This window comes from Sciurus vulgaris (genome assembly GCF_902686455.1).
Source record: "Sciurus vulgaris genome assembly, chromosome: 14".
Classification (NCBI taxonomy): Eukaryota; Metazoa; Chordata; class Mammalia; order Rodentia; family Sciuridae; genus Sciurus; species Sciurus vulgaris.
The window spans coordinates 6,943,508-6,970,696 of NC_136475.1; the positions used below are offsets into that span (position 1 = coordinate 6,943,508).

The following is a 27,189-nucleotide window of genomic DNA, read 5'->3' on the forward strand; positions in this document are numbered from 1 at the left end:
AAGGGTGGGTGGGGAGGCCTCTCTGAAAAGGGACACTTGAGCCCCCAGCCAAAAAATAAAAAAATAAAAAGGCAAGGTCAGGAAAGGTGTAAAATGTATACTGACGTTTACCATTTGTCTCTGTGTACGTTTTAAATTAGAAGAGTAAAAGGGGGAAATGAGTCACAGCAAGGAGGAAGTGGATGGGGGTGGGGTTAGAAGGTAGACTTCTCTGAATGCTCCTAATTTTGTGGACTTGACTTTGGAACTATAGAACAGCTTACTTATAAGACAAAATTAAAATTAGAAGCAGTTTCTAAAATTTTTCAGCACAATAATGTGAAACTATCCTGATTGTAGTTGGGGACGTGACCACAGAGAGGGGAACTATTCCAAGTGATTTAAAAAAGCAAGTTGACTGTATTTCCCTAATAGCACAAACTGTAGGATAGAAAGAATCACAAAGGCAGCATTTTAACTGTCCTCGGTAATTGTGTGTTTGCAGTAGTGTTGGCATTGTTATCCAGAAGACTTTTTTAATGTACCAATTATTTTGGTGATGTTGAAAAGATTTTTTTTTAAAAAAGAAACCATAGCTGTGAATTGAATTGGAAGAATCAGCTTAAACTCATATAGTGTTTTATCTTTAAAAAGTACTAATAAAACTTTTTAAAGCTCACTGGGCTGTACCCAGGATAGCCAAGAAACTGACCTGCACCTCCACCGAGATCCTGATCTCTACCTCCCCTTACCTCTAGCAGGAACTGGGAATGCAATGGCTGATTCAGGGCCCAGAGAGAAAATATGGGAGATGTGCTGGAAACATCTTGTCTCACAAAATAACTAGGAAACAAGCAAGACGAGTAGGGTCATGTCAAAAGGAATAACCAACTGAAGCAGCTCCCAAGCGTGGACAGCATAAGTAGCAGGAAGGTCATGGCTGCGGTGAGCCAAGCGCACGGAAAACAGCTCTCGCTGGTCCCCTTGCAAAGATGCCGGCGATCGGCTCATTTTGAAAGCTGGAAAATAAAGGGAATCAAAAATCTATCCTGCCTTTCTTATAGAAACCACATCTCAGGGTAACCACAGAAATGGTGAAAGGAAGTTCCTCTTTATAAACTGTGTCAGCTAATAAATGAAGAAAGTGGCACTAGTCCCTCACTCAACCCTAAAGTAAGGGAGCTGTGCAGTGATTATCAAGGCTGGTAACATCAGGAAGAGGGACAGCCAGCCAGGAGGTGCCCTGCAAGGGGATTTGGGACCCTGGTCCTGGCTTTGCTCTGCCATGCACTGTTGCCATGATGTGCTGCCTCACCACGGGCCCAGAACAGTGGAGCCAACTGATCTGGACCGAAACCTCCAAAATGTGAGCCAAAGCACCCTTTTCTTCTTACAAGTTGACATCGTCACAGTAGTGAGAAGTTGACCAGCACAGTGTGAAGGACGAGACATTACCTGAGGGAAAGTCCCAGCTGTAACCCACGAGGAGGAGTCCTAAGCAGGCGGACATTCCTATCTCGGTGCTGGGGTCTGGGGCTTAGCAAGTGATCTCATAAATGGGAAGCAGGTTGGCTGAAGACCAGTCTTGGTGATGGAAATGGTTGCTTTAGATTGTGCCTGGTTGGCGTCAAACTTATCATGTACTGGTTTAGGTGGGCACCTGCTCAGTAGACCCTCAGACCACCCCCCAGGGCTTGTCCCTCCCAGGTACCCCACCCCAGCAGGAAGAAGGAGCAGGGATGTCTCACTTGCAGGTTGTGGCGGGCTCCAGGACTCTTGCCTGGTATTCTGCACGGTTGGTTGGTTGGCATGTGGGCTTCTGACCCATCCCATCACCACTGGAAATCCAAGGCTGTGGATGATGGTTAATTAGTCTTCTAACAACCCAGAAAAGCCCGACTTCGGACCCTTGCTCTGTCCTCAGACTGCGGCCAAGTCACTGAGCCCGTCGGAGAAGGAAAATTTCAAAGGCAACTCTTGACTGTGTCATGTTTTGTCCCACAAAATAAAACAAGGATAGACACCTCAGAAACCATCTTATAAGAAGCTTGATTGCTAAATTAAAGACACTTCTGCTAGCACCATCTCGCCCTCTCTCTCTTTTCTTTTTCTTTTTGCAGTACTGGGGATTAAACGTAGAGGTGCTCAACCACTGAGTTACATTCCCAGCTGCCATTTTTATTTTTTATTTTTTTTACAATTTCATATAATAATTCCAGCTTTTATTTATTTATTTTTCCTGTTGAGACAGGATCTCAGGCTGGCCTTGAACTTGGGATTCTCTTGCCTCTGCCTCCTGAGTCACTGGGATTACAGGTGGGCCCCACCATGCCCAGATCAAAGAGTTTTTAAATAAAATATGTATGAGGAAAACTCACCAATAGATTACCATGCACTTGGATACTGGACCTTCCGTGCAGCCCCACTGGCCTCTAGGTTTTAACAGAACAGCCCCCCTCCACCCCTTCTCCGTCCCGGCCAGTCTTCCTGCTTCAGTTGCCTGGAGGGCATCGCCCCCCTCGGTTCTTCCACAGAAGTAGGAAGCCACGGAATCCATGACAAGGGGAGCATGTTCCTAAACTGTCCAGGCCCAATGTCCTTCCAGTCACTCGTGGGGCCAAGACAAATTCAGACTGGTGGACCAAACCCAAACATTGCCTTGTGCTTTCTCTCTTATTCATTTATTCCAGTTGTCCAACCCAGACAGGAAGAGAGCCCGCTGTCCCCTCCCAGAAGGAACCGGGCTGTCCCGTGCTCAGCAAGAAGTCAGATGAGCAGGGAGGAGGGAGCGATTTTATTTTCTCAGCTATAATACCAGGCTGTGTTTTGAGATGTGATTTCTCAAAAGGAAAGTAGTTCAGGCAGAATCCATGCTTTTACACCCATTCCTTGGTCTGGAAGGATCGGGTGGGGTCAAGGCCCTCCCACAGCCCTCTGGTACGAGGGCTGGCAGGATGCCACAGAAGGGAGTGGGGACGACATCAGGCTGTGGGTGGGAGGGAACGACCCCCACCAAGCGCACAGGGCGCCACTGGGCCCTCAGCATAGCCACATGCACTTTGTTCCTGGTAAGGCTTGTAATAACAATGCAGAATGGTGACCACGAGCTCAGACACACACCCAGGCGTCCCCTCCCCAGCTGGTATGAACTCAATGCCATTCAACTTGAAAAGCTGCCCAGCCTCTGAAAAAACAGGTCTGAGAAAGTGCATCGTCTAAAGGAAGAGCCTTAAAGCAGGAAAAAGTGTGACGTGGCAGTGTAGTTTCCTGGGCACCCGGCTGTGCCTGGGTGAACAGGGCAGGGCAAGGCAGAGGGGAGGACGCCTGTCCCAGTAGGTGGCCACAGCTGAGGTCTTGAGGGAGAGGAATCAGCCTAGATCTCCACTCCCAGCCCCCCAAGGCCTTAGAAGTCATAGGGGGACACAAAGATGGTGACCTTGGACACATGGTTGGCCTGGAAGGAGCGGTCCAGGTATTCTGACATGTCAACATCCACCTCCAGCGTCTGAGGTCCCTCCAGGGTCTGGACGAGGATCAGCTCCCCTGTCTGTCGGTCTGAGCGCTGCATCACAAAGTGGCCACGGCTGTTCCCACCCACGATCCCAAACCGCAAGCTGTTGGGCCCAGGTCGGCCGGGGGCCGAGGCTGTGGCCATGCGGAAGAGCGTGATGGGTGTCTTCAGGTTGGAGGGCAGAGAAAGGTAATGGAAGGAGATGGTCTTGGGCATGCTGCGGCAGGGTCTGCTGTCCATGGGGCAGGGGTTTCTCTCACACTGGCTGGAGCAGAGGCAAACGGAAGCAGTCAGACTTGGGGAAGCTCAGGAGGGTCCCCCCACCTGCCCTCTTGCAAAAGTCACGAGGAGCCCTCCCTAGCTGTGGGCCCCTCACCCAGAAGCTCTGGAGCTTCAGACAAGTAAATATGGCTGGTGTCCATCATGACCAGGGAAGGGACTCTGCATCTGTTCTCAGTCCTGGGAGCCCTCCTGACTGTGTGTGCGTGTATGTGTGTGTGTGTGTGTGTGTGTGTGTGTGTGTGTGTGTGTGTGTGTACATATATGTATATGTGCTATTTTTATAGTTTTTGAGAAAAAACACAGCCTGGGAAGATTCATAATGATAGCAACATGAGTTCAAACCAGGTCCCCCTTCTGCAGCTGCAGAGACCTCTCCCCATCATGGAGGGACCTCCATAGTTGGCTGCAGTGTCCTGCAGCATGGGACACCACACGTGAACTTTCCCAGTACAACAGTTATTCTTAAAGCAGGAAATCCTGACTTCCTTAACCACTTGGAATCAGGGTCCTGTGGAAACGTTCTCGATATTTCTCTTAGTGTCTGGCGTTCTGCATCATCATGATCACACAGGTCAAGTGTCACAACCAGCTGTTAATCTCATGTCCCCGGAGGTCACAACGGACAGGTTCCCTATCCCTAACCTTGAGAAGGTCCTGGTGTCCTCACTCTCTTTTGTGACTGTCACTCTTTGGTGCCAGACACACTTTCCTGCAGCTTCTAATTTCCGCTTTAATTCAAAGAAAAATTTAAGTAACCAAGCTTATGAAGTCACTTCTCTGCATCTTAAAGATGCTGTGAGGGCTCTTGGGTTCTCTTTTTGAGAGGTGTGGGTGCTTAGTAATAGGTACTAAGTACTTAGTACTGTGGGTACTTAGTACTTAGTAACTTAGTACTAGTTATTCCCCTTAAAGGTCCATCTCCCAACTCTTAAAAACCAATTCTACTGTTTAAAAGCTGGGTTTTCTGGGCACTGAACCATCCAGCACACTGGAGAAGCAGATGATGTGATACAAAGGTGGGAAATCACATGACTGGAGTATCCGCGGTTATGAGAAAATGACTGTCTCCCAAGTCCAGTCAGACATACTGACCTGGCTGCTCTGGGTGTTCTCAAGGCAACACACCAGCAGCTGCTCCTCTGTAGGGTTCCCTGGCCGTGCCACCTGGCTGGCTGCAGGGACCCTTGGTGCATTGCTCTCGGGGTGGCAAGCGGGGTTCTGGGGCACCAGAGCGGAGTGTTGAATGCAACCCTAACGGGAAGGGAGCTCGGAGAGGCTGGACACCTGGCTCCTGGCCCTCCCTGTCCTGTAGCACAGCCGTTCCTTCCCCCAGGAACCTCCAGGAGGAGTCCAGCCCCATGACAAGCGCTGGGCGTGGGGGGAGCCTGGGTGCAGGCGGCAGGTGCTATGGGTGGCGCCGGCCGTACTCACAAGGGAGAAGTCTTCACGTAGCTCACGTTGCCACTGCCCTCAGGGCACTCAGGGCTGACGCACTGGAAGCCTCCCCCGGTGTTGATGCAGGTGGTCCCCTGTGGGCACACGTGCTGCGAACCTGCACACTCGTCAACATCTGAAATGCAGGACCAGGACCGAGGGTAAAAATCCACCCCACCCACCTTCCCTCCATCGCCAAACCACAGGAAAGGCCCCGGCAGGCACTGACTGCGGCACCCCACACGAGGAGAACTTTCAAATACCAGCACGCTTCAGCCGGGGCCTGTGGAAATGCTGCAGAACCGCGCTGGAGAGCACCCTGGGGGCCGTCTTTCTTCCCTCCCTCGGCCTGAAGGCCTCCATGATGGTTATTGCATGCTGAGGTTCAAATCTTCAGAAAAACCTTCCTCCCGGCCTCACCCCTGCACGTGCAGACATCCCCTCTCTCGTGTGGAAGATGCTCTGCTCTCCTCACAGGCACCCAGGGAGGCTGCCTAGCTGGAGACCATCTCCCCATCCTAAGCAATCCCCATGGGCCCTCATGAACTGTGGCATGGGTGGGGGTGGCTCCCTGGAGACCTCCTGCTCCGGTCCCAGAGGCTGACTCCTCTGAGCCCTGCAGGGGAGCCCCGGTAGGATGTCAGCCCGGAGCCACCTATGCCCGCACATGCCGGGTCAGCCCACGGAGGAGCCCGCTGGCACCGTGTCCCTGGGGACAGACAGCAGAGGGGAGCAGACCTGTCCATCCTCCCAGTGTGAGGCTGTTCTACACCTGTGGACCCAGTCCTCCCCAGAGGCCCTTTCAGCACAGAGCTGCAGGCCTGGCACCAGGGTGAGCCTGGGATGTACAGCAGCCCCACCCCAGCCATGGTTTTGCTTTCTTCAGTTCCAGTTAACAGCGGTCAACCATGGGCCAAAATAGCAAATGGAAAATTCTAGAAATAATTCATGCTATAGATACATTTTATAAGAGTATATTTCAATAATTGCTCTACTGTTAGTTTTCATTGTTACTCTCTTACTGTGCCTAACTGGTAAGTTGCAACCGAGCATAGGTTTGGACATATGGTGTATACAGAGCTGGGTACCAGCTTTCCCACCAGGCATTCGCCGGGGTCTTGGAACGCATCCTCCATGGACAAGGGGGACTACCATGTCTGACTGTGAGCTGATGTGCAGAACTGGACTATTTGTTCTATTAATGTCAACACTTGAGGAGGTGGATCACAGGTAACCTGCTGTAGGTGTGTCCCTGCCCCTGGGGCACGTCTGGGGTGACAGTGGTGACCACGGCAAGGACTACCATCCACCCCTGCTCGACATGCATCCTCCCTGCCCCCTCGGGGCCTCCCACCCCCACCTGCCCGGTAAGCACCCCTTCTCACCATGCCTGGAATCAGCCTCAGAAAACTCAACCCAGACTCTCAGGGGGCCACTCCAGAGGGACAGGATTCAGCACGGGTGAAGCCTGAGCCAGTTATGTCCTGTTTATGTCCCCATCCAACCCACTCTGCTCCAGGAGGCGGACTGGCCTGGACTCTCTGGAGCCCCAGCCCTCTGGCTTGGCAGATGGGTGTTTGCCCCTCCGCAGGATCCCTGCCCGCAGCCGTCTGGGCCCAGCCCTCGGCATCCTCCATGTCCCCTGCGAGCCTCTTCCGGGGCAGTTCCTGGGCATTCCTCCTTCCTGATCATGGCCAGCGTTGTGGGTCTGGCCTCACTAAGGTATAGTGACTGGAAGGTACTGTGCCTTTTAGGGGTGGCCTTGCAGAACTCACACAGAGCCCTGGAATCTCATGGGTTTCTCCAGACTGCACATCAGAAGTGACCGACTGGCTGTTCTGCCTCTGGGTCCAGCCCCAGCTGAAGGCACTGCTAAGTGGGTGGAAATGACCCAACCTTGAAAAAGTTACTCCCACAAGGTCAGAAGAGACCACTTTCTAGGATGGCTAAGCAGCTCATTTCCTCTGGTTTGAGAGGCCCTTTTGTTGGTGTTGTTAAAGATCAAATGGACGGGAGACACTGACTTCCCTAAGGGGGACTCCTGGTTGTGAGGTCGGGGGAAGGATGAGTGGCAGCGGCAACTGGTGACCAGGTGCAGATGGTACTACTGTCTAGGCCCGTGGTCACTAGCCTGCTGCAGTCTCACTCACCCTCACAGGTCTTCCCGTCGGCCAGGGTGCGGTATCCACCAGGGCAGGAGCAGCGGTAGGAGCCCGGGGTGTTGACACAGGCGTGCATGCAGAGCCGCGGGCGCCCCTCCTGCCCGTAGAGTTCACACTCGTTCACATCTGGGGAAAGAAGTGCCCACTGCTTCAGGAGCCACCACCCAGGATGGCCCATTCTCTGGCAGCTGAGGTATTGCTGGCTTGGGGCAGCTGCGGAGCCCAGGCCCCAGCAGAGCACGGGGCGAGGAGCAGGCCCGCTCCCCCTCTGCAGAGCCATGGGGCTGGAAGGGGAGAGAGGGACCTGACGTGCCAGACCCTGGAGGTCTGCGTAAGGCTGCGGACTCACTGGGAGACCCTGTAGGGTGGCAAATGGCTCCTCACCGCTCACCCCCACCAAGAGTTCACAGCCCCATCCCAGAGCCCCTCATCTTTGGAGTAAAGGGTCTCCTTTCTGCTGCTGTAAAATGAGCCCATGAGCATCCAGTGACCCAGTTTCAGACTTGAACTTGTGACTTGAGTGGTCTGGGGAAGGAACTTCGGTAACCGGGCGAGGCTGGCGAAGGTCGGCGGTGCGGTCAGGCCAAGCCCGGGGGACCCGGCACGCCCCGCCCCTCCCCCTCCGGGGGGCGGGCCTCGCGGGAGCCCCGCCCCTGTCCCACGCCGTTCAGGCAGAGCCGCGCCTACCCTGGCAGACGCTGCGGCCTGCTGCCGCGCTCAGGTGGAAGCCCGCCTCGCAGCTGCAGTGCTGCGCCCGCTCCACCTGCGCACAGCGCGGCGCGCGGCTGAAGGCGGGGTCGCCGGCCACGTCGCCCTGGTCCTCCTCCTCGGGGGTCGCTGCGGGGAAAGACGAGACTCCTCAGTGCCGGCCGGTGCACCTGTCGCGGGCCCAGCCCTGCTGAGCGCCCGGGAGCAGCACCGAGCCCCGGCGCGGCCCTTCCCCGGCGCGTCCTCTGCCGTAGAGAAGGAAAGGCGCGCCCGATGTCGCGTGCAGACGCAGGCCACTGACCTGCCCCCGCCAAGGCCCGCCAGGTGCTAAGTCCCCCTTCCTTTTAAAGAACACTTAGCCCCCCAAGGACGACAGTGACCGCTGGAGTTTAAAACCCTGGGCTCCTACTTTCTGGGGTGTGTGTACGTGTTACCAAAAAGATTGCTTTTCTAATCAGGAAAATGTTATTTTTGAAGGTTTTTAAAGAATTTGGAGCACTTATGTAGTAATGGGGGACTCCTGGGAGGCACAGGACGACCTAGGCGGTGACTTCACTCACAGGGGACACCCTGCTGCCCAGGGCACAGGGGAGAACGTCGGGGACGGGGCTGGCGGCGGACGTGGGAGCGCGTCACAGAATTCCAGTTCTGCCCGGTGATAGAGCTCTGGACATGGCTGGCTGGCGACGGCAGCAACACCGTGTGAACGTGTTTAATGTCACTGAAACCCGTCCACTTAAAAATGATGAAAATGGCAAATGTCATTTATACTTTACCAAAATTAAAATAAGGTGAATGGATTTTTTTAAAAGTAATTGGTGTGCATGCCTGTAGTTCTGGCTACTTGGGAGGCTGAAACAGGCAGGAGGCTCACTTGAGTCCAGGAGTTCAAGGCCAGCCTGGCAATATAGTGAGACCTGTCTTAAAAAAAAAAAAATGTAATTGGAGAGGCTCCCCCTAGGGAGCTGGGAAGACACAGGCCCCCTGAAGGGAAGGTAAAGAAGGTTCTAGGCTCAGGGCAGGTGAGCAAGAGCTCAGGCATCTGCTGGCCATTCATGGACACTGTAAGAACAAGAGCTGGCTTCAGAGGTACCTACTAACTGCCTCTTTCCCCTTCCTGGTAAGGATTCCAGTCATACAGATACTTCATAGTGGCCACTGGACCTGAGGGACCAATGGCCTGAAGGTCCCTCAGCAGAAAAAAACCTCAACAAGGGGTGGGTGGGTAGAACGTTCAGTGACCATGACCAGCATAATTGGGGTGATGGTTGTTTCTTTTCTCCTCTGGTTTGTAAATAGAGGCAGTGGGGCTGCCAAGAAACCTCTGCCTCCCCCGTCTCCGCAGAAATCAGTCCCAGGACGGGAGTTACAGGGGCCCTGGGCTCCCCGGGAGGAAGCACCTGGCAGGCTGACTCCCGAGCCCAGTCCAGGCACAGTGAGAGGCAAATCCCTGGGGGCCGCATTCAAACCTGACCTTGGGCTGGGTCCAGTGGGAGGACATCAAGTACTGACTGGACACCATCCACCAGTGCCCTTCCCCCACAGAGATCCCCCACACAAAGACACCCACACAGAACATGCCAGGTTTTCTGGCAAAGGAACAGGACATCTTTGGGTTGGACTTTTTTTTTAATAGAAGTCTTGATTGAGCAGAGTGTAGAGACCCTGTCCATTCTCCACAGGTCCCTGTCATGAGGTTTTCTTGCCATGTGCAAAACCAGCCACTATGTGGCTCCTGAGAACTCTGGCTGGGAATTTATTGGGACTTGCTACTCAAATGTCTGCTGATTGAGCTTTTAGTAGTTTGAACTACATCAGTAACTGCTCATTTTTTAGGATGTGAAGGAATGTTTGACGGAAAGGCTTCTGCTGGCTGAAGAAATGCCAATGGAGCCAAAGTGGCCACAGTGCCACCGCCCCACCACGTTCCCACCGGGGAGTTACTGGGTTACATGAAAGAGCGGCCACCCTAGGGAACTGGAGGGAATATGGATATCCACCAGAAGGAAAGGGCCAATTCTCTGGGGGGGCACTGAGCTCCTGACACATGTGTGCTTGGTGACCGTGAGGAGGGTCCTCACCTCCCTGCAGTGGAGCAGTGCCACCAGCCCACGAGAGCTACATACCAGTCTGAGCCTGATGCTGACAGTGACTCCCAGTCCTTCCTGGGGGACAGATGCACCTGTGCTGACTGACGCCTTCGATGCACGTCCCGCCATCTTGACAAGGCTGACTGGAGCATTCACTGATCTCTAGAATGATTTCCAATCATACGTGTGAGTCCTACCTCTAAATCAAAAAGCAGTGTCCTGCACTAACTTCCTAACCATGAAAAACAGCCCCGGGGTAAGGAGCTTCTGCTGCAGCTGCTGGGCAGGCTGCCCCTGGAGCAGTTAGGGTGCAGTTGGAGGGTGAGTTTGCAGCCAGCACCCCAACTCTGGCCACAGGTACTCAGCCAGAGACCAAGTGGGGAGAGGAGAGGGCTCGTCAGCACCACAGGGTGCAGGCTGACGGCCATCGGACGTCTAGGGCAGGGCCCCGCCCAGGTGGACATGGGGCACACTCAGAGCACCAGGCTGCAGGTGGCTCCCCACATGGGGTCTCACAGTGCTGAGTGGACAGAGGAAGAAACCACTGGGGTCTGCAACTCAACCTGAGGAGGAGCACTTGAGCCCAGGGATTCCAGGCCAGCCAGGGCGAAAAGTGAGACCTCGTCTCAAACACGCACACAACAGCAACACAGAAACTCACCACACAGAAAACAGCAGAAAGTCCTCCAATTTTGTTATGTAAAATTTATGTCTCCCCTCCAACTCTTTGGCTAACTAAATCATGGACATTCTGATGTCCCATGAATGTCTGAAAATGACTGATCCATAATTTTTTTGACTGTAGATTTTTTTTTTAAACTTTTTTAAACGGGGGATTGAACTCAGGGGCTCTTAACCACTGAGCCACATCCCCAGTCCCCCTTTTTTCTTTATTTTATCTTATGTAGAGACGGGGTCTGGATGAATTGCTTAGGGTCCCACTAAGTTGCTGAGGCTGGCTTTGAACTCGCGATCGTCCTGCCTCAGCCTCCCGAGTGACTGGGATTACAGGCGTGCACCACAGCACCCAGATGATTTTTGGAAAACCAACAAGTTATACATTCCAAGTCTCATTTTTCTCTATATCAAGAAGTTCTGTTTTCAAACTAGCACAAACTACTTTTCCATACCCCAAAGCCCTCTCCCAAGCCTGTCTACAGACACAAGGACACCGGAGGGGTTTCCTTGGCCCCAGAGAACTCCTGCAGCATCACAGCGTCACAGCAGACTGCAGCCCCAGAACAGGGCAGCCGCTGCAGTGCCTTCCTCTTGTCCTTCTCCTCAAGCACAGGTGGCTTCTTGCCCTCACATTGATAAGAGGAACAAAGACTCAGGTCAGAGAGTCCCCAGCTGTGTGACCTTACCTCAAGGTCTCAGTTCCCTGTAAGCAAGATGAAATGACCTTGTTCTGAGGGTTTGGCAAACTCACGCGGAGAGATCCTGGAGCCAATGTCACGGATCAGACCTGTTACCCCTGTTCTGTGGTCCAGGAATGATTAAAGAATCAGGCAGAAAGTCCCACGGAACGACCCTTCCTATCCAGCAGACCCATGCTGTGCGCGCGCCCAGGCACCCAGGCCAGCATGTTGAGGGGCATACCTCTGCAGTGGGGCTGCTCCCCAGTCCAGGTGCCATTGGGAAGACACACCACGCTGCTGGGCCCGACCAGCCGGAACCCAGGGTTGCAGGTAAAATGGACTTCATGATCTACCAAGAACTTGCTTCCGAACTTCCTGCCGTCTGGTGGGGCGTTCAGAGCTGGGCAGGAAACTGTAAGGAGAAAAGGAAGGATGAGGAACCCTGCTCCCAGCCACCGCCAAGAGACGTCTCCCTGGCTTACAGGAGGTGGCCCTCTGAGAGTGTCCTCTGAGGGCACTCCAGACGCTAGCTCTCATCCAGTCTCGGCAGTTCTTGGGAGGCCTGCGGGATGAAAGGTGGGGACAGGGCTCAGAGACACCCAGTGTGCACGATGGGCCTGGGAGCCCACAGAGAGGGCCAGCCACCGCCTGCTGTGACCGCCCCACCCCCTCACTGCCACTCACTCACTGCCTTGCTTGAGGGAGCTCCAGCTCACAGGTTTCCTTCTTTCTTTTTTATACCAGGGATTGGACCCAGTGGCATTTAACCACTGAGCCATATACCCAGCCTTTTTAATTTATTTTATTTTATTTTATTTTATTTTTGAGACAGGCTCTCACTAAGTCACTTAGGGACTCAATAAGTTGCTGAGGCTGGCCTCGAACTTGCGATCCTCCTGCCTCAGCCTCCTAAGCCACTGGGATTACAGACGTGCGCCACTGCACCTGGCTTCACTGGCTTTTCTTAAGTCCTGAACAGGCTGGGTTCCGCCCCTTCTCCAGGCCTGAGCCTCCGCTCTTCTCTCTGCCTGGAATGTGGGTTCCGCCCCTTCTCCAGGCCTGAGCCTCCGCTCTTCTCTCTGCCTGGAATGTCCTACAGAACTTCTCCCAGCTGTGGCTCCTTCTTGCTTTTCAGGTCGCTACTCAAATGCTGCCACTCCTCAGAGTGCGCCCTGGCCACCATCGTCAGCCACGACCTCCAGGGCACCTCTGCCCCGCAGCTCCCCTGACTTCCTCCTTAGATCTGCCACCATCCGAATGTCCTCCGTGGCTGGGTTGTTCCCACCTTTGCAGTCTGTGTTCTCTGTCAGAATGCAGGCTGGCCTGCGTCCCTGCTCTGTCCCCGGCATCTGCACTGACCCTGGCACTAGTGAAGGATCTGTAAGAGATTCCGGAACAAGCGAATGGATAAAACACGTGGTATTGGGCTCTCCCTGTGCACCAGGCACTAGGTTGGACACGTGGGTTATATCGACGACCAGGACAGACAAAGCTCAGTCCTCGAGAAGCCCAGAGGGTTCAGACTTGTCACCGCAGCTTTGCCCTGGTGCCCCGCCTGGGCCAGACCTGGAGAGGGTTGTTCACGGAGCAGCCATGGCAGCCTGGAGGGGCAGGCGGGTAGCAGCTGACCGCTGGAACGCAGGGGTCCCTGCTTAACGGGGAGTTCCTGGCAGCGGCTGCCTGTAAAGAAGCTGCAAGAAGTGAAAACTCCAAAGGAAGAGGAGGGAGCTTAGGTCCAGACACCGGCAGGCCCACAGGGTGCTGCCCAAGCCTGACAAATGACCTCACAGTCATTTTAAATAACTTTATCATGCAGAAAAAAGTGATGCTATTTTAGGGGGAAAAGGAGTAGGATCTCTTTGGTAACAAGAAATCTTTAAAAACCTCATGAAAGAGCCAGACGTGGAGGTACACGCCTGCATCTCAGTGACTTAGGAGGCTGAGGCAGGAGGATCCCAGGCTCAAGGCCAGCCTGGACAAGTGACTGAGACCCTCAAAATAAAGAATAAAGAGATGTGGGGTATCGTCCCGTGATAAAGAACCTCTGGGAGCTGGGGCTGTGGCTCAGTGGCAGAGCGCCTGCCTGGCATGTGTGAGGCCCTGGGTTCGAGTCTCAGCACCACATGTAAATAAATGAATAAAATAAAGATCTGTCCACATCTTAAAAAAATTAAAAAAAAGAAAAAACAGTGGAAAAATTGCTGTTAAAAAAAAAAAAAAAAAAAGAACCTCTGGGTTCAATCTCCAGTCCTGAAGAAAAAAAAAAAAAGCAAAACGAAACCCTCAAGAAATAAAAATGACCTGCAGGAGCCACTGACAGGTAAATCGCCCCTAAACAGATTGGATAGTATCTGGCACATGGCAGTTGCTCAATAAACGTGGGTGGAAGGAAGGAATGGATTCCAATTAGGTAAAAATCAATCAGCAATCACTTCCCCCAGGGGAGCTGAAGGCCACTGCTCTAGTGGGGATAGGAGGAGCCCTTGGGCTGATTCACTGGGTCACTGTATGAGCATGTCCTAGTGAGCCTACTGGGCCACATGAGCTCCCTGCACCTTTTGGAATGAGGTTACTGTGCAAGGAATGAGGTCAGCAGGTGAGTAATCTCAGCAGCTTAGCGACAGCCGACCTGGCTGAGCCCTGAGACTGATCTGCTGGGAAGACAGGGCGATACATGGTTTGGCTGCCAGAGAGCAAGACCATCAATGGTTCTTGCTGGCTCCCAGCAAATGCCCAGGTCCCCACAAAAAAGCAGAAGATGATTTCCCCAGGACTGGCCATTGGATCTGGGGCAAGTGTCTGGCCTTCCCAAGGTACAGCCACTGGGACCCCCAGCAGCAGGATCCTGAAGGAGTTGTCACCGGGTTGGCCCCGCACCCAGCACTGCATCCAACACACATACTGTAAGACACACAGTACATGCCGGCAACTTTTTACAAAGAGAACTTGCCACTTTAAAAAAACCTAACCTGGCTCAGGGAAGAAATCCCCAAGCTGGGGACGAGGGGACCCATGAAGTCATCAGAGCTGCGTCCCCTGGGGCAGGGCGCTTTGTATTTATAAAGTGTTCCCTGCAGGCAGTTCCTTGCGATCGCGTGAAACAGGCTCTGTGGAGTCCAGCCTTCAGCAGGACAAAGTAAAATCACTGGATCGAGGACCTGAGGCTGCTAACCCATTTATTTTGGCCTCAGTTTCCCCGCTTGGAGGGAGGAAGGACGCCCTTTCTGCCCCGTGAAGTTGGGGTGTGGAACCCACTGAGGGCGGGGGCTCACCGTGCCTTGGCAGTGGGAGGATTGGCAGGTTCCCCGCAGTCCCGGGAAGCCGGGGGCGCTGCGCTGAGCCTCTGGCTTCGCTGCACAGCCTCTGCACAGCGGAAAGGCCGCCGCTTCCCGGGAAGCCCGCCTCCCGCAGCAGGGAAGCCCCGCGTGGGCGCGCCTGCGGCGAGCAGGTGCCACTGCGGTGCCGGCCCCGCCCCGGGTCCTGAGGGCACGGACCCACCCGCCGGCCTCTGGCCTGAGCCTGGAGGACCGCGCCGGCTCACCCAGGAGCACGCGCGCCGGCGCAGAGGGAGGACTGCCCCCTCCACAGACCCGCGGCCGCGTCCCTCCTGGAGCGTGGAGCCAGCCCCCAGCCAGCGCAGCGCCCGAGCCGGCGGGCTGAGGGGCGTGCGCATGCGCGGCGGGGACGCGCTCCCGCGCTTTCCCGGCAACTGAGCGGTGAACTTAAAACTGCAGAGAGCAGCGGTGAAGGATGGCGGGCGAAGCTCGGCGGTAGCGCCTGCCTCGCCTGTGCGAGGCCCGGAGCTCCATCCCCGTACTTAAAATAAATGTTCGTTAAATGAAAAAAAAGAAAAACCCGAGCCCATTGCTCTCCCAGGGACGGGAAAGTGGCACCTGTGGCAATTCTGCAGGGTCGCAGGGAGCATGGTGGCTGTGGAGCCCAGAATGAGGGTGCAAGAGGAAAGAGGGGGGAGGCTGGGGGAGACAGTGGACGTTTTAGTGCAGGGTTTAGATGTGCCCCTGAGGGAAGCGAGGCAGGGAGGAGGGAGGGCGGTCCAGGGCTCGCCAGGGGACAGGACTGCGGGCCCTGCGCTTGAGTGGGTCCTAGGCCCCAGCGGTGCTGACCTGGGGACCCACCTGGGGGCGCATCTGAGGCCACCCTGCTCACAGAGTTCTGCAGCGCGGCCAGCCGGCTCTTCATGTGGCGGATGCCCTCCGCGAAGCGGGTCTCCTGGCCCTTCAGCATCTGCTGCAGCTGGCGGATGGCTGAGAGGAGCTGCTGTTTGCTGAGGCAGTTCTGGGAAGAGAAGAGCCCACCACCCATCAGGACGGGCTCAGACTCGGTGCTGGCTCTGGGCTTCCAGACATCCTCAGACACAGGGTCCACACGTTGCTGGTTAAACACCATCTGGAAGTGGCCTCCTGAGGTGCCCTCTCTGCCCAGTGCTCCTGCTGGACAGCAACATCTGCCCGGTTCGGGAACCATAGGACACCCCCATGCACATGTATCAAAGCCCAGTTCACCTCTTAACAAAAACCGAGTGAGGGCCAGGACACCTGTAACCCCAGCGGCTGGAGAGGCTGAGGCAGGAGGATCACAAGTTCCAACCCAGCCTCAGCAACTTCATAAGACCCTGTCTCAAAAACAGGAAAAAGGGCTGAGGATGTAGCTCAGTGGTAGAATCCTTGCCTACTGTATGCAAGGTACTGGGTTCAAGTTCCAGTACCACAGAAAAAAGTATGGATGCATCTGCATGTGTGTGTGTGTGTGTGTGTGTGTGTGTGTGTGAGTACACCAGGGAAAATAAGAAAAAACTCAATACAGTTAAAGAGGCATTCCATGAAAGTCAACATCCAGTTTTGATATATACATTTTTTCCTTTTGTACCAGAGATTGCACCCAGGGGGCTTACTCACTGAGCCACATGCCCAGCCCTTTTAATTTTTTTAAAATTTATTGAGAGACAGGTTCTCACTAAGTTGCTTAGAACCTTGCTAAGTTGCTGAGGCTGGCTTTGAACTCAGGATCCTCCTGCCTCAGTCTGTGGGATGTGGGAGAGAGACCGGGAGGGTGAGTCAGGTTGAGTGGGGGGCCTGGCATCTGGGCCACTGGTTTCTGAGTGGCATGAGGCCTCTACTGCCTGGGAGGCTGCCAGCCTTGCCCACCGAACACCACCATGGTGGACACGTGGATGCAGCTATGCTGCTGTCCCAGGGAGGCTGCCAGGCCGCTGCACCCTGCTGCTCTCACCAGGCAGATGACTCATGGCCAGTTTCAATGGACGCTTTTGTCAAAGTTGTGTTGCCAACGGCCCCTGGAACTCATTAATCCAGAGGGGCTCCTGGCCCCACCATATCAGGGCCTGATGAGGCCCGGCCTCCTGTGCCTTGCTGGGAATAGAAGTTTCGTTTGCTCCCCCACCCCCAGTCCTTCCCTGCAGGGCACTGACTACGACCTCCTGCATTCCCCACCTGCCCAGCCCCGAGTTCCCACATCACCTCCCTCCTACAGAGAAAAGGGCTGCTTTTGGGTGTTTCCGTGGTTGTACGTCAGTTGTCTGTGAAGGACCTCAAGCTTACCAACACCTAAGTTCTTCAGAAAGAGCAGCGCGCCCACCAGCTGGCAGCGACCCTGGGAGAAGGCAGTCTCCATGTGGGTTTGTTATTGCCAGGCCGTTTGTCTCCATCTCCTCAATGACAGGGAGGCTGAGTCAAGCAAGCTCAGCCCAGGTGGTGTGGCTAAGGAGCAGCAGAGCTGCCCCTGCCCCTGCGACCTCCCGACGCCTGGTGGGCTGTCTCTTTGGTTCTCACACGCCCCCGTGTGATGAATGGCCTTATTGGTGAATTGGCATGAAGGAGTGACACGCCTGGTCCACGATACCCCACGGCAGAGTCTAACCCGTGTGCACATGAGGTTGGGCAGTGGGGGCAGGGAAGCCAGTGGAGGAACACCCTCGCCCTGCTGAGCAGCAGGCAGCTGCCTCTCGGCTCCCGCTGGCCAAGGCCCCGACAGCTGGGAGAGGGCTCACTGCCCTGGTGGACGTGGAAGGACTCCGTCTTGAAGCATAGAGAACTCAGTGTCAAGGGCTCTGCTGGGAAGAGCAAGCACACTGCCCACAACCTGGGCAGTGAGGTACACTCCAAAACATGGAGGGAAAGAGGGACGCGCAGCCAGTGTCTCCAACCTCAGTGCCCCTGGCTCCAGGCACAGCTGTTTCCAGGGACGCCAGCTGCTTTCCTGGAGATGGCCATTAGGGGTGAGACATACTCATGTCCTCGGCTGCAACTGGAAAATCTTAAAAACCTTCATGACCAAGCAAACTCAGCAGCACCCCAGGCGAGCGGGGACACGGAAGGGCCGCAGGTCCCCTTGCTGAGGGAAGTCCAGAGGCTCCAGGATCTGGGTTAAGATCAAGTGCAAAACAGGAAAACACATCAAAACAAAGAACCTGTCCTACGACCAGAGAAAACCTGTTAGTGTTTCACTGGGTTCCAGCATTGGTGCGGGGGGCAGTGGGGACCGTGCGCCGGTTCTGCTTCAGCTCTTTCTCCTCTGTGCTGGCATGATGGTGACGTCCTGTCGCTGAGCAGAGCAACCCACCAGCCTGGGCCTTGCTTCTGCTCCTGTGTGTCCATGACTCCTTCCCTCCCATGCCTGCTGCCAGCGTCCCTCTGAGCCATGAGGAGCTGCTGCTCCAGAGCAAGCCACTGCCTTCATGGCCTCCGCAGCCCTGCTGGGGTCAGCCCCAGGGGGCTGCGAGGGGCGGGGGTACAGGCTGCAGCGCATCTGCCTGTCGCCCTGGGGAGTCCCTTTCCAACACAGGGTCTCAAACCCCAACTGTAAAACAACTACTTCCGGCTCCAGAGCAGAGCAGACCCCTGCCCTGGTGGGAAGGCTCACCAGGGCTGTGACCAGGCCAAGGTCAACCCCTGGTCAGGGAGGACCCCACAACCTGGAGGGGGCTGCACCCAGGGGGCTGTCACCTTGAAGGTCTCACATTGGGTCTCGCTCCCACGGCCTCTTACAGGACCTCTTCCCTCTAATCTTTTCCCTAAAGAGATCCCCTCAAAAAGTTTCCGTTCCTTCAAGATTTGGCTCCTTCTCTGGCTTTTGCCATGGACAATAAACAATGAAGAATAGCCTCCATTTCTTTGAAGTAGTAACTTATTTGAAACGGGATCAAGGAAAGACATTCAGTGAATTCTTCCGTCTTTGGGGAGGAAAAGGTCAAGATGTGCCATCTCTGGTATGAAACTCCAAACGGCGGGTGTCTGGTCGGACCCGCACGGTGAGTGTGTGCAGTATGCGCACCAGTTAGAGAAGTAACAGCGGGCATCACCCACGCGGCTCTCCCCAGGCTGGGCGGAGGTGACATAGAAGGCTCTGGAAGATGCAGGTCAGTGCTGAGCTGTGGGGGGCTTCTGAGGCCCTGGGGAGCATGGAGGCCCCCAAACACTCCATCTAGCACCCTCCTCAGGAGACTCCTAGTCCATCCTCCCCCGTCCAGTCCCACAATATTCACTCCAGAAGATCCTGGAAGCCTCCTCAGAGCTCACGCGCCCCCTGCAGTGAGAACTAACCAGCCCCAGGAGAGGAACGACAGACCCTGAGACCCCACCTGCAGGCCAGGGGTGGACGTAGCCAAAGACCATGGTGGCACCCGGCTCCCCCGGCCCCACACCCAGCCTGGTAGGCTTGACCTTTCCCGTCCCAGCCAGGGCCTGTGCGGTTGGAACTGAGTTCGCAAGTGAAGTTCAAGACCTGGAGCCTGCTCTCGTGGCCCTGAGGGGCACGGAAGGCCCACGGGGGTGCTTGGGGGCGGGTGGGGAGGTGGCTCCAGAGGGTCTCCTTCACAGTGTCAGGCTTGGTCTCCCCTGCGGTAGAAAAGCCCAGGACCTCAGATGGCCACAGATGACCCCTCGGACTCGGAGGGGCTGCCTAAGCCACAGCTATGCGTGAGGTCAGCGTGTTGCTAAGGGCAACCCCGATGTTTTGATGTCTTCAGGTCCGTGGAAGCGCCCGCTGCCAGATGTGCGCCTGCTAGCCAGGGCCTGACGCGCCCTGAGTCTCACCCAGGGGGCGTGGCTTTCTCCAGGGCTGATTTTTATTTGAGGCCAAGCCGGAGGCGGGTTACAGCTCCTCAGCTCCCTCGTCCCAGTGACCCCCAGCACCCACGCAGGAGCGCAGGGAAAGCGGATGCATGGCGGAAGTGAGAGAGCTTCACTAGTGGGGCGGCCCAGGGCCCTCGCCTTAGCCAGGGTGCTGGAGAGAAGCCCAGACGGTAGGAATACACACAACAGAAGTCACGACACGTCTGCTTCATATAGATGCCATATGTAACCCACATGTGACACCCATCATGTAAATATGTGCAGTGTGTAACACACATTGAACACATGCCACAAACCACAGAGAGAGACAGAGGGGAGCAAAGGAACCGGCCCACAGCTGGAGGGCTGGCAGCCTTCCTTCTTGGGGAGCGGCGGCTGCTTCTTCTCAGGAGGCCCACCTGTGTTACCATGAGGGTGATCTCTTTCATTTAAAGGCTACTGATTTAAGGCTTACAGCCACGCTGGTGTCAACCAAACCCAGGACACCAAGGCTTAGACAAGTTGACGCAGAGTCACCCTTGGAGCCTCCCCTTTGGGCTCTGAGCCCTGGAGTGCTTGGAGCATTTTGAGTTCTACCACGCTGGCTGCTCATGTTTCTATATTCACACCCCTGTTCCTTCTTGTCTGTGTCCTAAAACAGTCACTGGAGCGATGACAGTCATAGTGGGAACCAAGAGCCAGCACTCAAACCACATGTCACACGTGTGGTTCATTAATGCTCAGGGCAGCCCAGGACCTGGGAGCCACGGTCGTGCCCACTCTGCAGGGGAGGAGGCAGAACATCTCTTGGCTACAGTGACATGGCCAGGACTCGGACCCCAGTGTGCCTCCTGCAGAGAGGGTCCTGGTCCTCTGTCTCCTGATGCCCCTCCAGCCACCTCTCTCCTGGCCTGTGCAACCCCTGAGCAGAAAATAAGTCTCAGAGAACCAGAACCTCGTCGCGGAGTATGGGACCCCAGCATACACTGGGTGCTCATTTGAATGGAACGTGGTCAGGGCGATCTCTGCTCTTCCGATCCGAAGCCCCCGCCCTCTCGCTTCCTGCTGCCCGTGAGCCCTGGTCCAGGCACCATGCTCACCTCGCCAGGCCTCTCTCAGCAGTGGACCATGCTGAGCTGCCCTTTAAAAACCAAAATTAAGGTCCTTTTCTGTTGTGTTCCCAGGGCCAGGGTCACCGTGGGCAACGCATATTTGTTTCACAACGTATCCGCCTTAGCTCTGCGCAAGCCACAGACTCCAAGGCTCCAGCTCACCTACACAGATTAGAGATCAAGTCCCTCCTGGTGCCATGACCACACAGACGCCCCTCATCAGAGCTGAGCTCCTGAGTGACTGACAGTCTATCCCAACCACACTCCTGGCGGTCCTGGCAGCCTGACCAAGTCGCCATCAGTCGCTACTGATGGGTCAAGTCCAGGGCCAGGTCCAGGCCACGGGGCATGTGGGCCCCATTCTGCCACCCTTCCTCGTCTCATTCGTCCTCAGATTGGGGAATAGGTCACGATCCTGCTCTGGCAGGAGCCACTGGTTTTCCCTGGGAAGTCAGTGGACGGTGAGTCAGTAGGAGAGAGCACACCAGGTCATCTGCCTCAGCCTCCTCCTCTGCTGGCCTGCTCGCAACCACAGGCAACCAGCACTTTCAGGCCACAGCAGAATCCCCCTACGACACAGGGCAGGCGCCACCATGGACAGCTCAAAGGTTCAGGACCCCGGAAGTGAACATGGAAGGTGTCCATCCATGGTCGCCACAGGAGACCAACCGTTTAGAAATGTGGGGTGGCTGTGGCTGTGTGCAGCGGCACATGCCTGTAATCCTCGCTGTTTGGGAGGCTGAGACAGGAGGCCTGCAAGTTCAAGGTCAGGCTGGGCAGCTTCGCCAGACCCTGTCTCAAAATACAAAGTACAAAGGACTGAGGATTCACTCAGTGGTACAGCGCCCTAGTATAAAAAAAAAAAAAGGGGGGGGGGTTGTCCACGCTCCTCCTAAATGTGGCACTGAAAGTCTTAGTTCATGTCATAAGACTGAATAAATAAATAAATGACACAGAATATAGTAGAAGGAACATCAAACCACCACTATTCACAGATAATATGATTGTATACATTTAAAAAATGAGGAAATCTACAAAAAAATTCCCTATAACTGATAAGTGAGTTCCACAAGGTCGTAAGGCATAAGGGCAACACAGGAAAACCTGCTGGATTTGCTTCTTCTAGAAACACACAATTGGAAATTAAATCCCATTTAAAATAACTTCAAAAATAAAATAAGCAATAATTCTGATGAAACATGTTTGAGTTAAAAGCAAAAAAAATCTCTGATGGCTCTGATGGAACAAATCAAATAAAATCTAAATAGACATCTGTGTTCACAACTGTGGAAGATGTAATATTCTTAAGATGTTGATTTTCTCCTAATTGAGAGAATATTCTGTATTTATTGGAATAGCAATAAAAATTTCAGTAGGACTTTTGTAGATACAGATGAGGTGATTCTTTTATAAAAAATATTTCTCAGTTGTGGATGGACACAATGCCTTTATTTCATATATTTATTTTTATGTGGTGCCAAGGATCAGACCCAGTGCCTCACACATGCTAGGCAGGCACATTACCACTGAGCCACAACCCCAGGCCCCAGATGAGTTGATTCTAAAATTTTATTGAAAAGGCAGAGAAACTAGGATAGCCAGATGTTTTTGAAAAGGAATGATAAAGCTGGAGGACTTACCTTCTCCATGAATAAGGTTATAGTCATAAATATTCTCATACGTGTATGATGAATTGATTTCTGACCAAGTTGCTGAGAAGATTCAATGGGAATTCAACAATCTTTCTACAAATCATACTGGAACGAGCAAATATCCATATACACCTCACCTGTTAGTTTTAAAAAGCACTAAAAGCCAGGTGCAGTGGTGCACACTTGTAATCTCAGCAGTTTGAGAGGCTAAGGCAGGAGGATTGCAAGTTCAAAGCCAGTCTCAGCAACTTAGTGAGGCCCTAAGCAACTCATCGAGATCCTGTCTCTAAATAAAATACAAAAAAGTGCTGGGGATGTGGCTCAGTGGTTAAGCACCCCTAAGTTCAATCTCTAGTACAACAACAAAAAAGTCACTAAAAATGGATCATAGTAAAAATGCAAAGCTATAAACATTTTAGAAGAAAATTTTCCTGACCTTAGGTCAAGAGTTCTTGAACTTGACCATCAAAAACCTGATCCATAAAAATAAAAAAAATTAATAACTAGGGCTTTGTTAAAACTTAAAATCTTTATTCTAGAAAATAAAGGGGGGCTGGGGAGATAGCTCAGTCGGAAGAGTGCTTGCCTTATAAGCACAAGGCCGTGGGTTCGATCCCCAGCACCAAAAAGAAAAAAAGAAAAGAAAAAGAAAAAGAAAGAAAATAAAAATAAAGGGGTGGCACACCCCTGTAATTCCAGCAGCTCAGGAGTCTGAGGCAGGTGGGTCTCGAGTTCAAAGCCAACTTCAGCAACTTAGCAAGGCCCTCAGCAGCTTAGTGAGACCCTGTCTCTAAATAAGATATAATAAAGGTTTGGGGATGTGGCTCAGTGGTTAAATGCCCCTGGGTTCAGACCTTGGTACAAAAAATAAAGGGGCAAGCTGGGCACAGTGATGCATGCCTGTAGACCAAGTCACATGGAAATGGAGCAGGAGAGTCACTTGAAGCTAGGACTTAGAGCCAGCCTGAGCAACAACAAAAGCTTGAACAGGTGTTTCACCCAACAGACGGCTCACAAGGCAAATAAGCACATGAAATGAAAAATGCTCCCTATAATTAATCATTGGGGAAACAAAAACCACAGCAAGACACTACTACGTTCCTACTGGCTCGGGAAAAGCGAACAGACCTGACAATAGTGCTGACGAGGACGCAAAGCAGCAGGGTCTTTTTTTCTCGTTTTGAACCCAGGTCTCAGGCATGCCAGGCCAACCCCCACCTGCACTGGGCGTTTCAGGCACTGCTGGTGGGAATGTAAATGACCCAGCAATTCCACTCCTAAGTGTTTCCCAAGAGAAATGGAAACTTACAGTCACACTAAAAGCTGTATGCGAATGTTCACGGCAGCTCCACTCACAACTGACCACACTGGAAATGGCACCGTGGGCAGGCGCTGTGCAGCGGGTGAGCTAGACACCTTCCATGCCTACAGAGGGACCCAGGACACAGCGATGCTCAGGTGCACTGAGTTAAAGAAGGCAAATTCAAAAGGCTTTGCACGCCTTGATCCTATTGCTAGGACACTGTGCAGCTGATCCTGAGGTGATGTAGGACAGTCGATGGTCACAGGGGCTGGCCTGGTGTGACTTTTCAGAGGCACTATGAAGGGTGGGAACTGATCTGTATCCTAATTGTAGGGGCGTGGTTGCCATAGTCCTATGGTTAAAATAATGGAAATGAACACTAAAGTCTTTGTTTTTATTTAACTGTAAAAAGTGATGGAGCAGCAGGGCACAGTGGCACACACCTGTCATCCCAGCAGCTCAAGAGTCTGAGGCAGGAGGATCGCAAGTTCAAAACCAGCCTCAGCAACTTAGCGAGGCCCTTAAGCAACTTAACTAGATGCTGTCTCAAAATAAAAAATAAAAAAATGAGCTGGGGATGTAGCTCAGTGGTTAAGCACCCTGGGTTCAATCCCCTGTACATACACCACCCCCCCCCCCCAAAAAAAATGATGGACCAAAAAAATAAACCCGCCATGGTGGAATCTGGGACACACCCATGTCAGAGAGGTTTGGGGAGGGGGAAGCTCTGCAACATCCTAACACCTCCACCTCACAGGCCAGGAGGGGCTGGGAGTCCGTGCTCCCTCTCCGGAGCCTCTGGGGTGGAGAGGGAGAGGTACCCGGGTTGTTAAAGGTGGCTCCTGTCTCCCCAGTGAGGCCAGTTTTCTTCCTGAGAAAAGACGGCACGGCATTGAGAGACAGCCCCCTGTGTGGAGTCTCCTGGTGGCTTGACCTCTCTTGCCTCCCAGCAAACCAACCCCTCTCCACCAACCAGTCAAAAAACACCTGCAAAACTGACTCAGGGCAGAGGTGCTCACAAAAGGCAGGCAGTGGAAAGCCAGGGAGCCAGTAGCAGAGTGGGGAGGCTGTCCAGCCCGGGATGCCTGCTCCAGACCTACGCAAAGCCGCCTCCACTTCCCCTAATAATAGAAAATGCAGGGACAGGGAGCGGGTCCCGGAAGGCCTTGGCAGACGGTGCTTATCTGAGCAGAGATCTGAAAGAGGAGACGCAGACAGGTAATGCTTACTCCAGCAAGCGTGGGGCCGAGGCCTCCCTGTGCTCACCCGCAGGCTTGCCCAGGCAGGCTGGAGTGAAGGAGGGGCGGGGGTGCAGACCCTGTGAACACTGACGTGAGCATCTGCGAACGGTCCCTTTGGCTCCCCTGCCTCTGAGTCAGGTGCTCCTACAGCTTTAGAGATAAGGACTCTGAGACAGCTGGACGTGGCAAGGCCGGGACAGGACCAGCTCTCCTGAGCACAGTGCCCCAGCAGCAGCTGCACACATGGGACAGCTGCCTGGGTCTCACCTGTTTCCTAGGTGCTCTCAGGAGGCAGGCATGTGCCCGAGCAGCTAAGACCAGGGGATGCAGGGCTGGGCTCCAAGCTTCTCATTGTACACCCTGCCCCCCACAGCCAGGGCTGGGGAGCCCTGAGAGGGGGCACCCTCCTGCGCTGCTGGGATGGGCTCAGGACGCGGATTTTGTTTTTTATCTGTGAAGTTGGTAGGAGAGTTCGAGACTCTGGGGATGGTTCATTGTGGCCCCAGCCTCTGGCTGCCTAGTGGCTGAGGGACTCCTGAGATGCCTACACACCACCTGTGGCACTAGCATCATCAGGGCTGATCTGAATCAAATTCTCCCTGCCTGGAGTCCCTTCCTGTACTCCAGGGGGCTTCTAGGTGGCCCAGGGTGTGTCTGCTGGGCCCAAAGATATTGTCCCAGTGCAAAGAGTACAGGTAAGAGTCTGCAAGCAAGGAAGGCTTGGAGTCTCACAAGGGAGGCAGGATTTACACTACTCTTTCCTGGCTGTGTGCACAGACTCCTTGGGCCTCAGTTCCCTCATTTGCAAAATGGGCGTGGCCCACCTCCAGGTTGCTCGGAGGATGGAGGGCCTGGAAGAATCCTGATGGCATCCTCCCTCAGCCTACCCTCTTGGCTTCCCTCCGCCTACCGCTGCCCTGTTTGCTGTTGTTGGCAATGTCTGGGTGGCTGGTGGGCTGTCCAGGGTCAGGCCCCTGGCAGAGGGAAGGAATCTCTGACAGCCCAAGTTAGTCTTGTCTGCTGGATGCTGGCTCTGAACTCGGCGATTCCAGGTCCACCTTAATAAGATGCATTTTTATCTGCATTTGTGACTTAAAAAACCAGTTCCTAAGAGTTAATGTAAACGTGAATCTGACCAAGTAAACAAATTCAGTGGGATTTGAACAAACATAAACTGCAAAAAGAGAAAAACGAGACGGCAAGCTGCCCCTATGCGGGAGGAAGAAAATGTAGTTCGAAGACTGGAAGGTTCCGGACCGGGGGCCTCAGAAACTTCCCAGCTTTCTGCCTTGGAAACGCCAAATGACTGAGAAAGTTCTGTGGGGGGGGGGGGGTTAAGGTGTGATGGTGCTAAGAATGTTCCAGTCGGAAATGTAAAAGTCGGAGGTTGGAGGGCGGGGACACTAACCTAACTGAGTGGCCGCGAGCTCTCCTGGAGACCCAGGGAAGACCCATGTCTCCAAAATCCGGGAGAAACCTTCCTCCCACGGCGGTTCTCACGCGGAGCCCTCTCCCAGCGGACCGATGCGTTCGCACCAACTGCTGGGATAGACCCGCCCGGGTCCTCCAGGCGCCTGGCCCGAGACGCATCTGAGATGACAGATGGGGGACTCTACGCCTCTCTCCGAACACTGAAGCCCAGCCCAAGACGCGCTCCAAGCCCCCACCGGAGCATCCAAGTGCAATGTGGCAAGCCGATCCCTCCCGCCTCGGCGTCGCCTCTCCTGCGAGTCGGACAGGGAGAGGAGCTGCAGGGACACTGACCTGGGAAGCCCGCGACGCAGGGCAGGCGAGGAGCAGCAGGAGAAGGAAGAGCGCGCGCGAAGAGTGGGGCACCATCTTGCCAATCGGAACCTCGCTGCCTGGGAAGGGAGATCCCTCAGCGCCTCCCCTGCCCAGCCCGTCCCGGCGATGCCGCAGCCGCCCCAGCAGAACCCGGAGCGGCGAGGCGCGCGGGGACCCGGGAGGCGCCGGGCGCAGAGCGGCCCGCGGGGATCGGCGCCACCCGGCCGCCGCGCTGCCAGGAGCAGTCTTGGGGCCAGGTGCGCGGCGCGCCGGACCCCACAGCCCCCGCGGCCACCAGTGTCCGCAGCCGCCGGCACGAGACAGCTCGGGCGAGGCGGGGAGGCGCCAGCCCCTTAGCCAAGGCCGAGGGAGGAGGGGCTGCCCGGCTAGGAATGCGCCTGGGAGCGCGCCCAAGCCGCGGCGCCCGAGGAGGCCGGGCGCCACGCCGAGGACGCGCGCGGGCATCCTCAGGGCCTTCGCGG

The 27,189-nt window shown here is 54.6% G+C and overlaps 1 protein-coding gene across 2 annotated transcripts; it reads right to left on the bottom strand.

Moving 5' to 3' along the window:
- Positions 1–2,254: 2,254 nt before the first annotated feature.
- On the bottom strand, positions 2,255–27,021 carry FBLN7 (fibulin 7). Of its 2 annotated transcripts, none has more exons than XM_079110668.1 (8): positions 26,687–27,021; positions 15,649–15,820; positions 11,766–11,936; positions 10,203–10,328; positions 8,056–8,205; positions 7,357–7,494; positions 5,204–5,342; positions 2,255–3,755 (listed from the first exon to the last, which is right to left on the bottom strand). In XM_079110668.1, exons 1-8 carry the CDS (start codon positions 26,759–26,761, stop codon positions 3,383–3,385), a joined length of 1,344 nt encoding a protein of 447 aa, XP_078966794.1. In that variant the 5' UTR covers positions 26,762–27,021; the 3' UTR covers positions 2,255–3,382. The 2 variants fall into 2 exon arrangements, with proteins under 2 accessions (XP_078966794.1, XP_078966793.1); XM_079110667.1 differs by having other exon boundaries at positions 2,256–3,755; positions 15,661–15,820; positions 26,687–26,895.
- Positions 27,022–27,189: the final 168 nt, after the last annotated feature.

Excerpts from the sequence above, each read along its gene's own strand:
- FBLN7 (XM_079110668.1), bottom strand. The coding sequence starts at position 26,761 with ATGGTGCCCCACTCTTCGCGCGCGCTCTTCCTTCTCCTGCTGCTCCTC. Across the intron at positions 15,821-26,686 it reads CTGCGTCGCGGGCTTCCCAG|AACTGCCTCAGCAAACAGCA; the intron begins GTCAGTGTCCCT and ends TTCTCTTCCCAG. Across the intron at positions 10,329-11,765 it reads GGAGCAGCCCCACTGCAGAG|AGATCAGTGAATGCTCCAGT; the intron begins GTATGCCCCTCA and ends AAATCATTCTAG.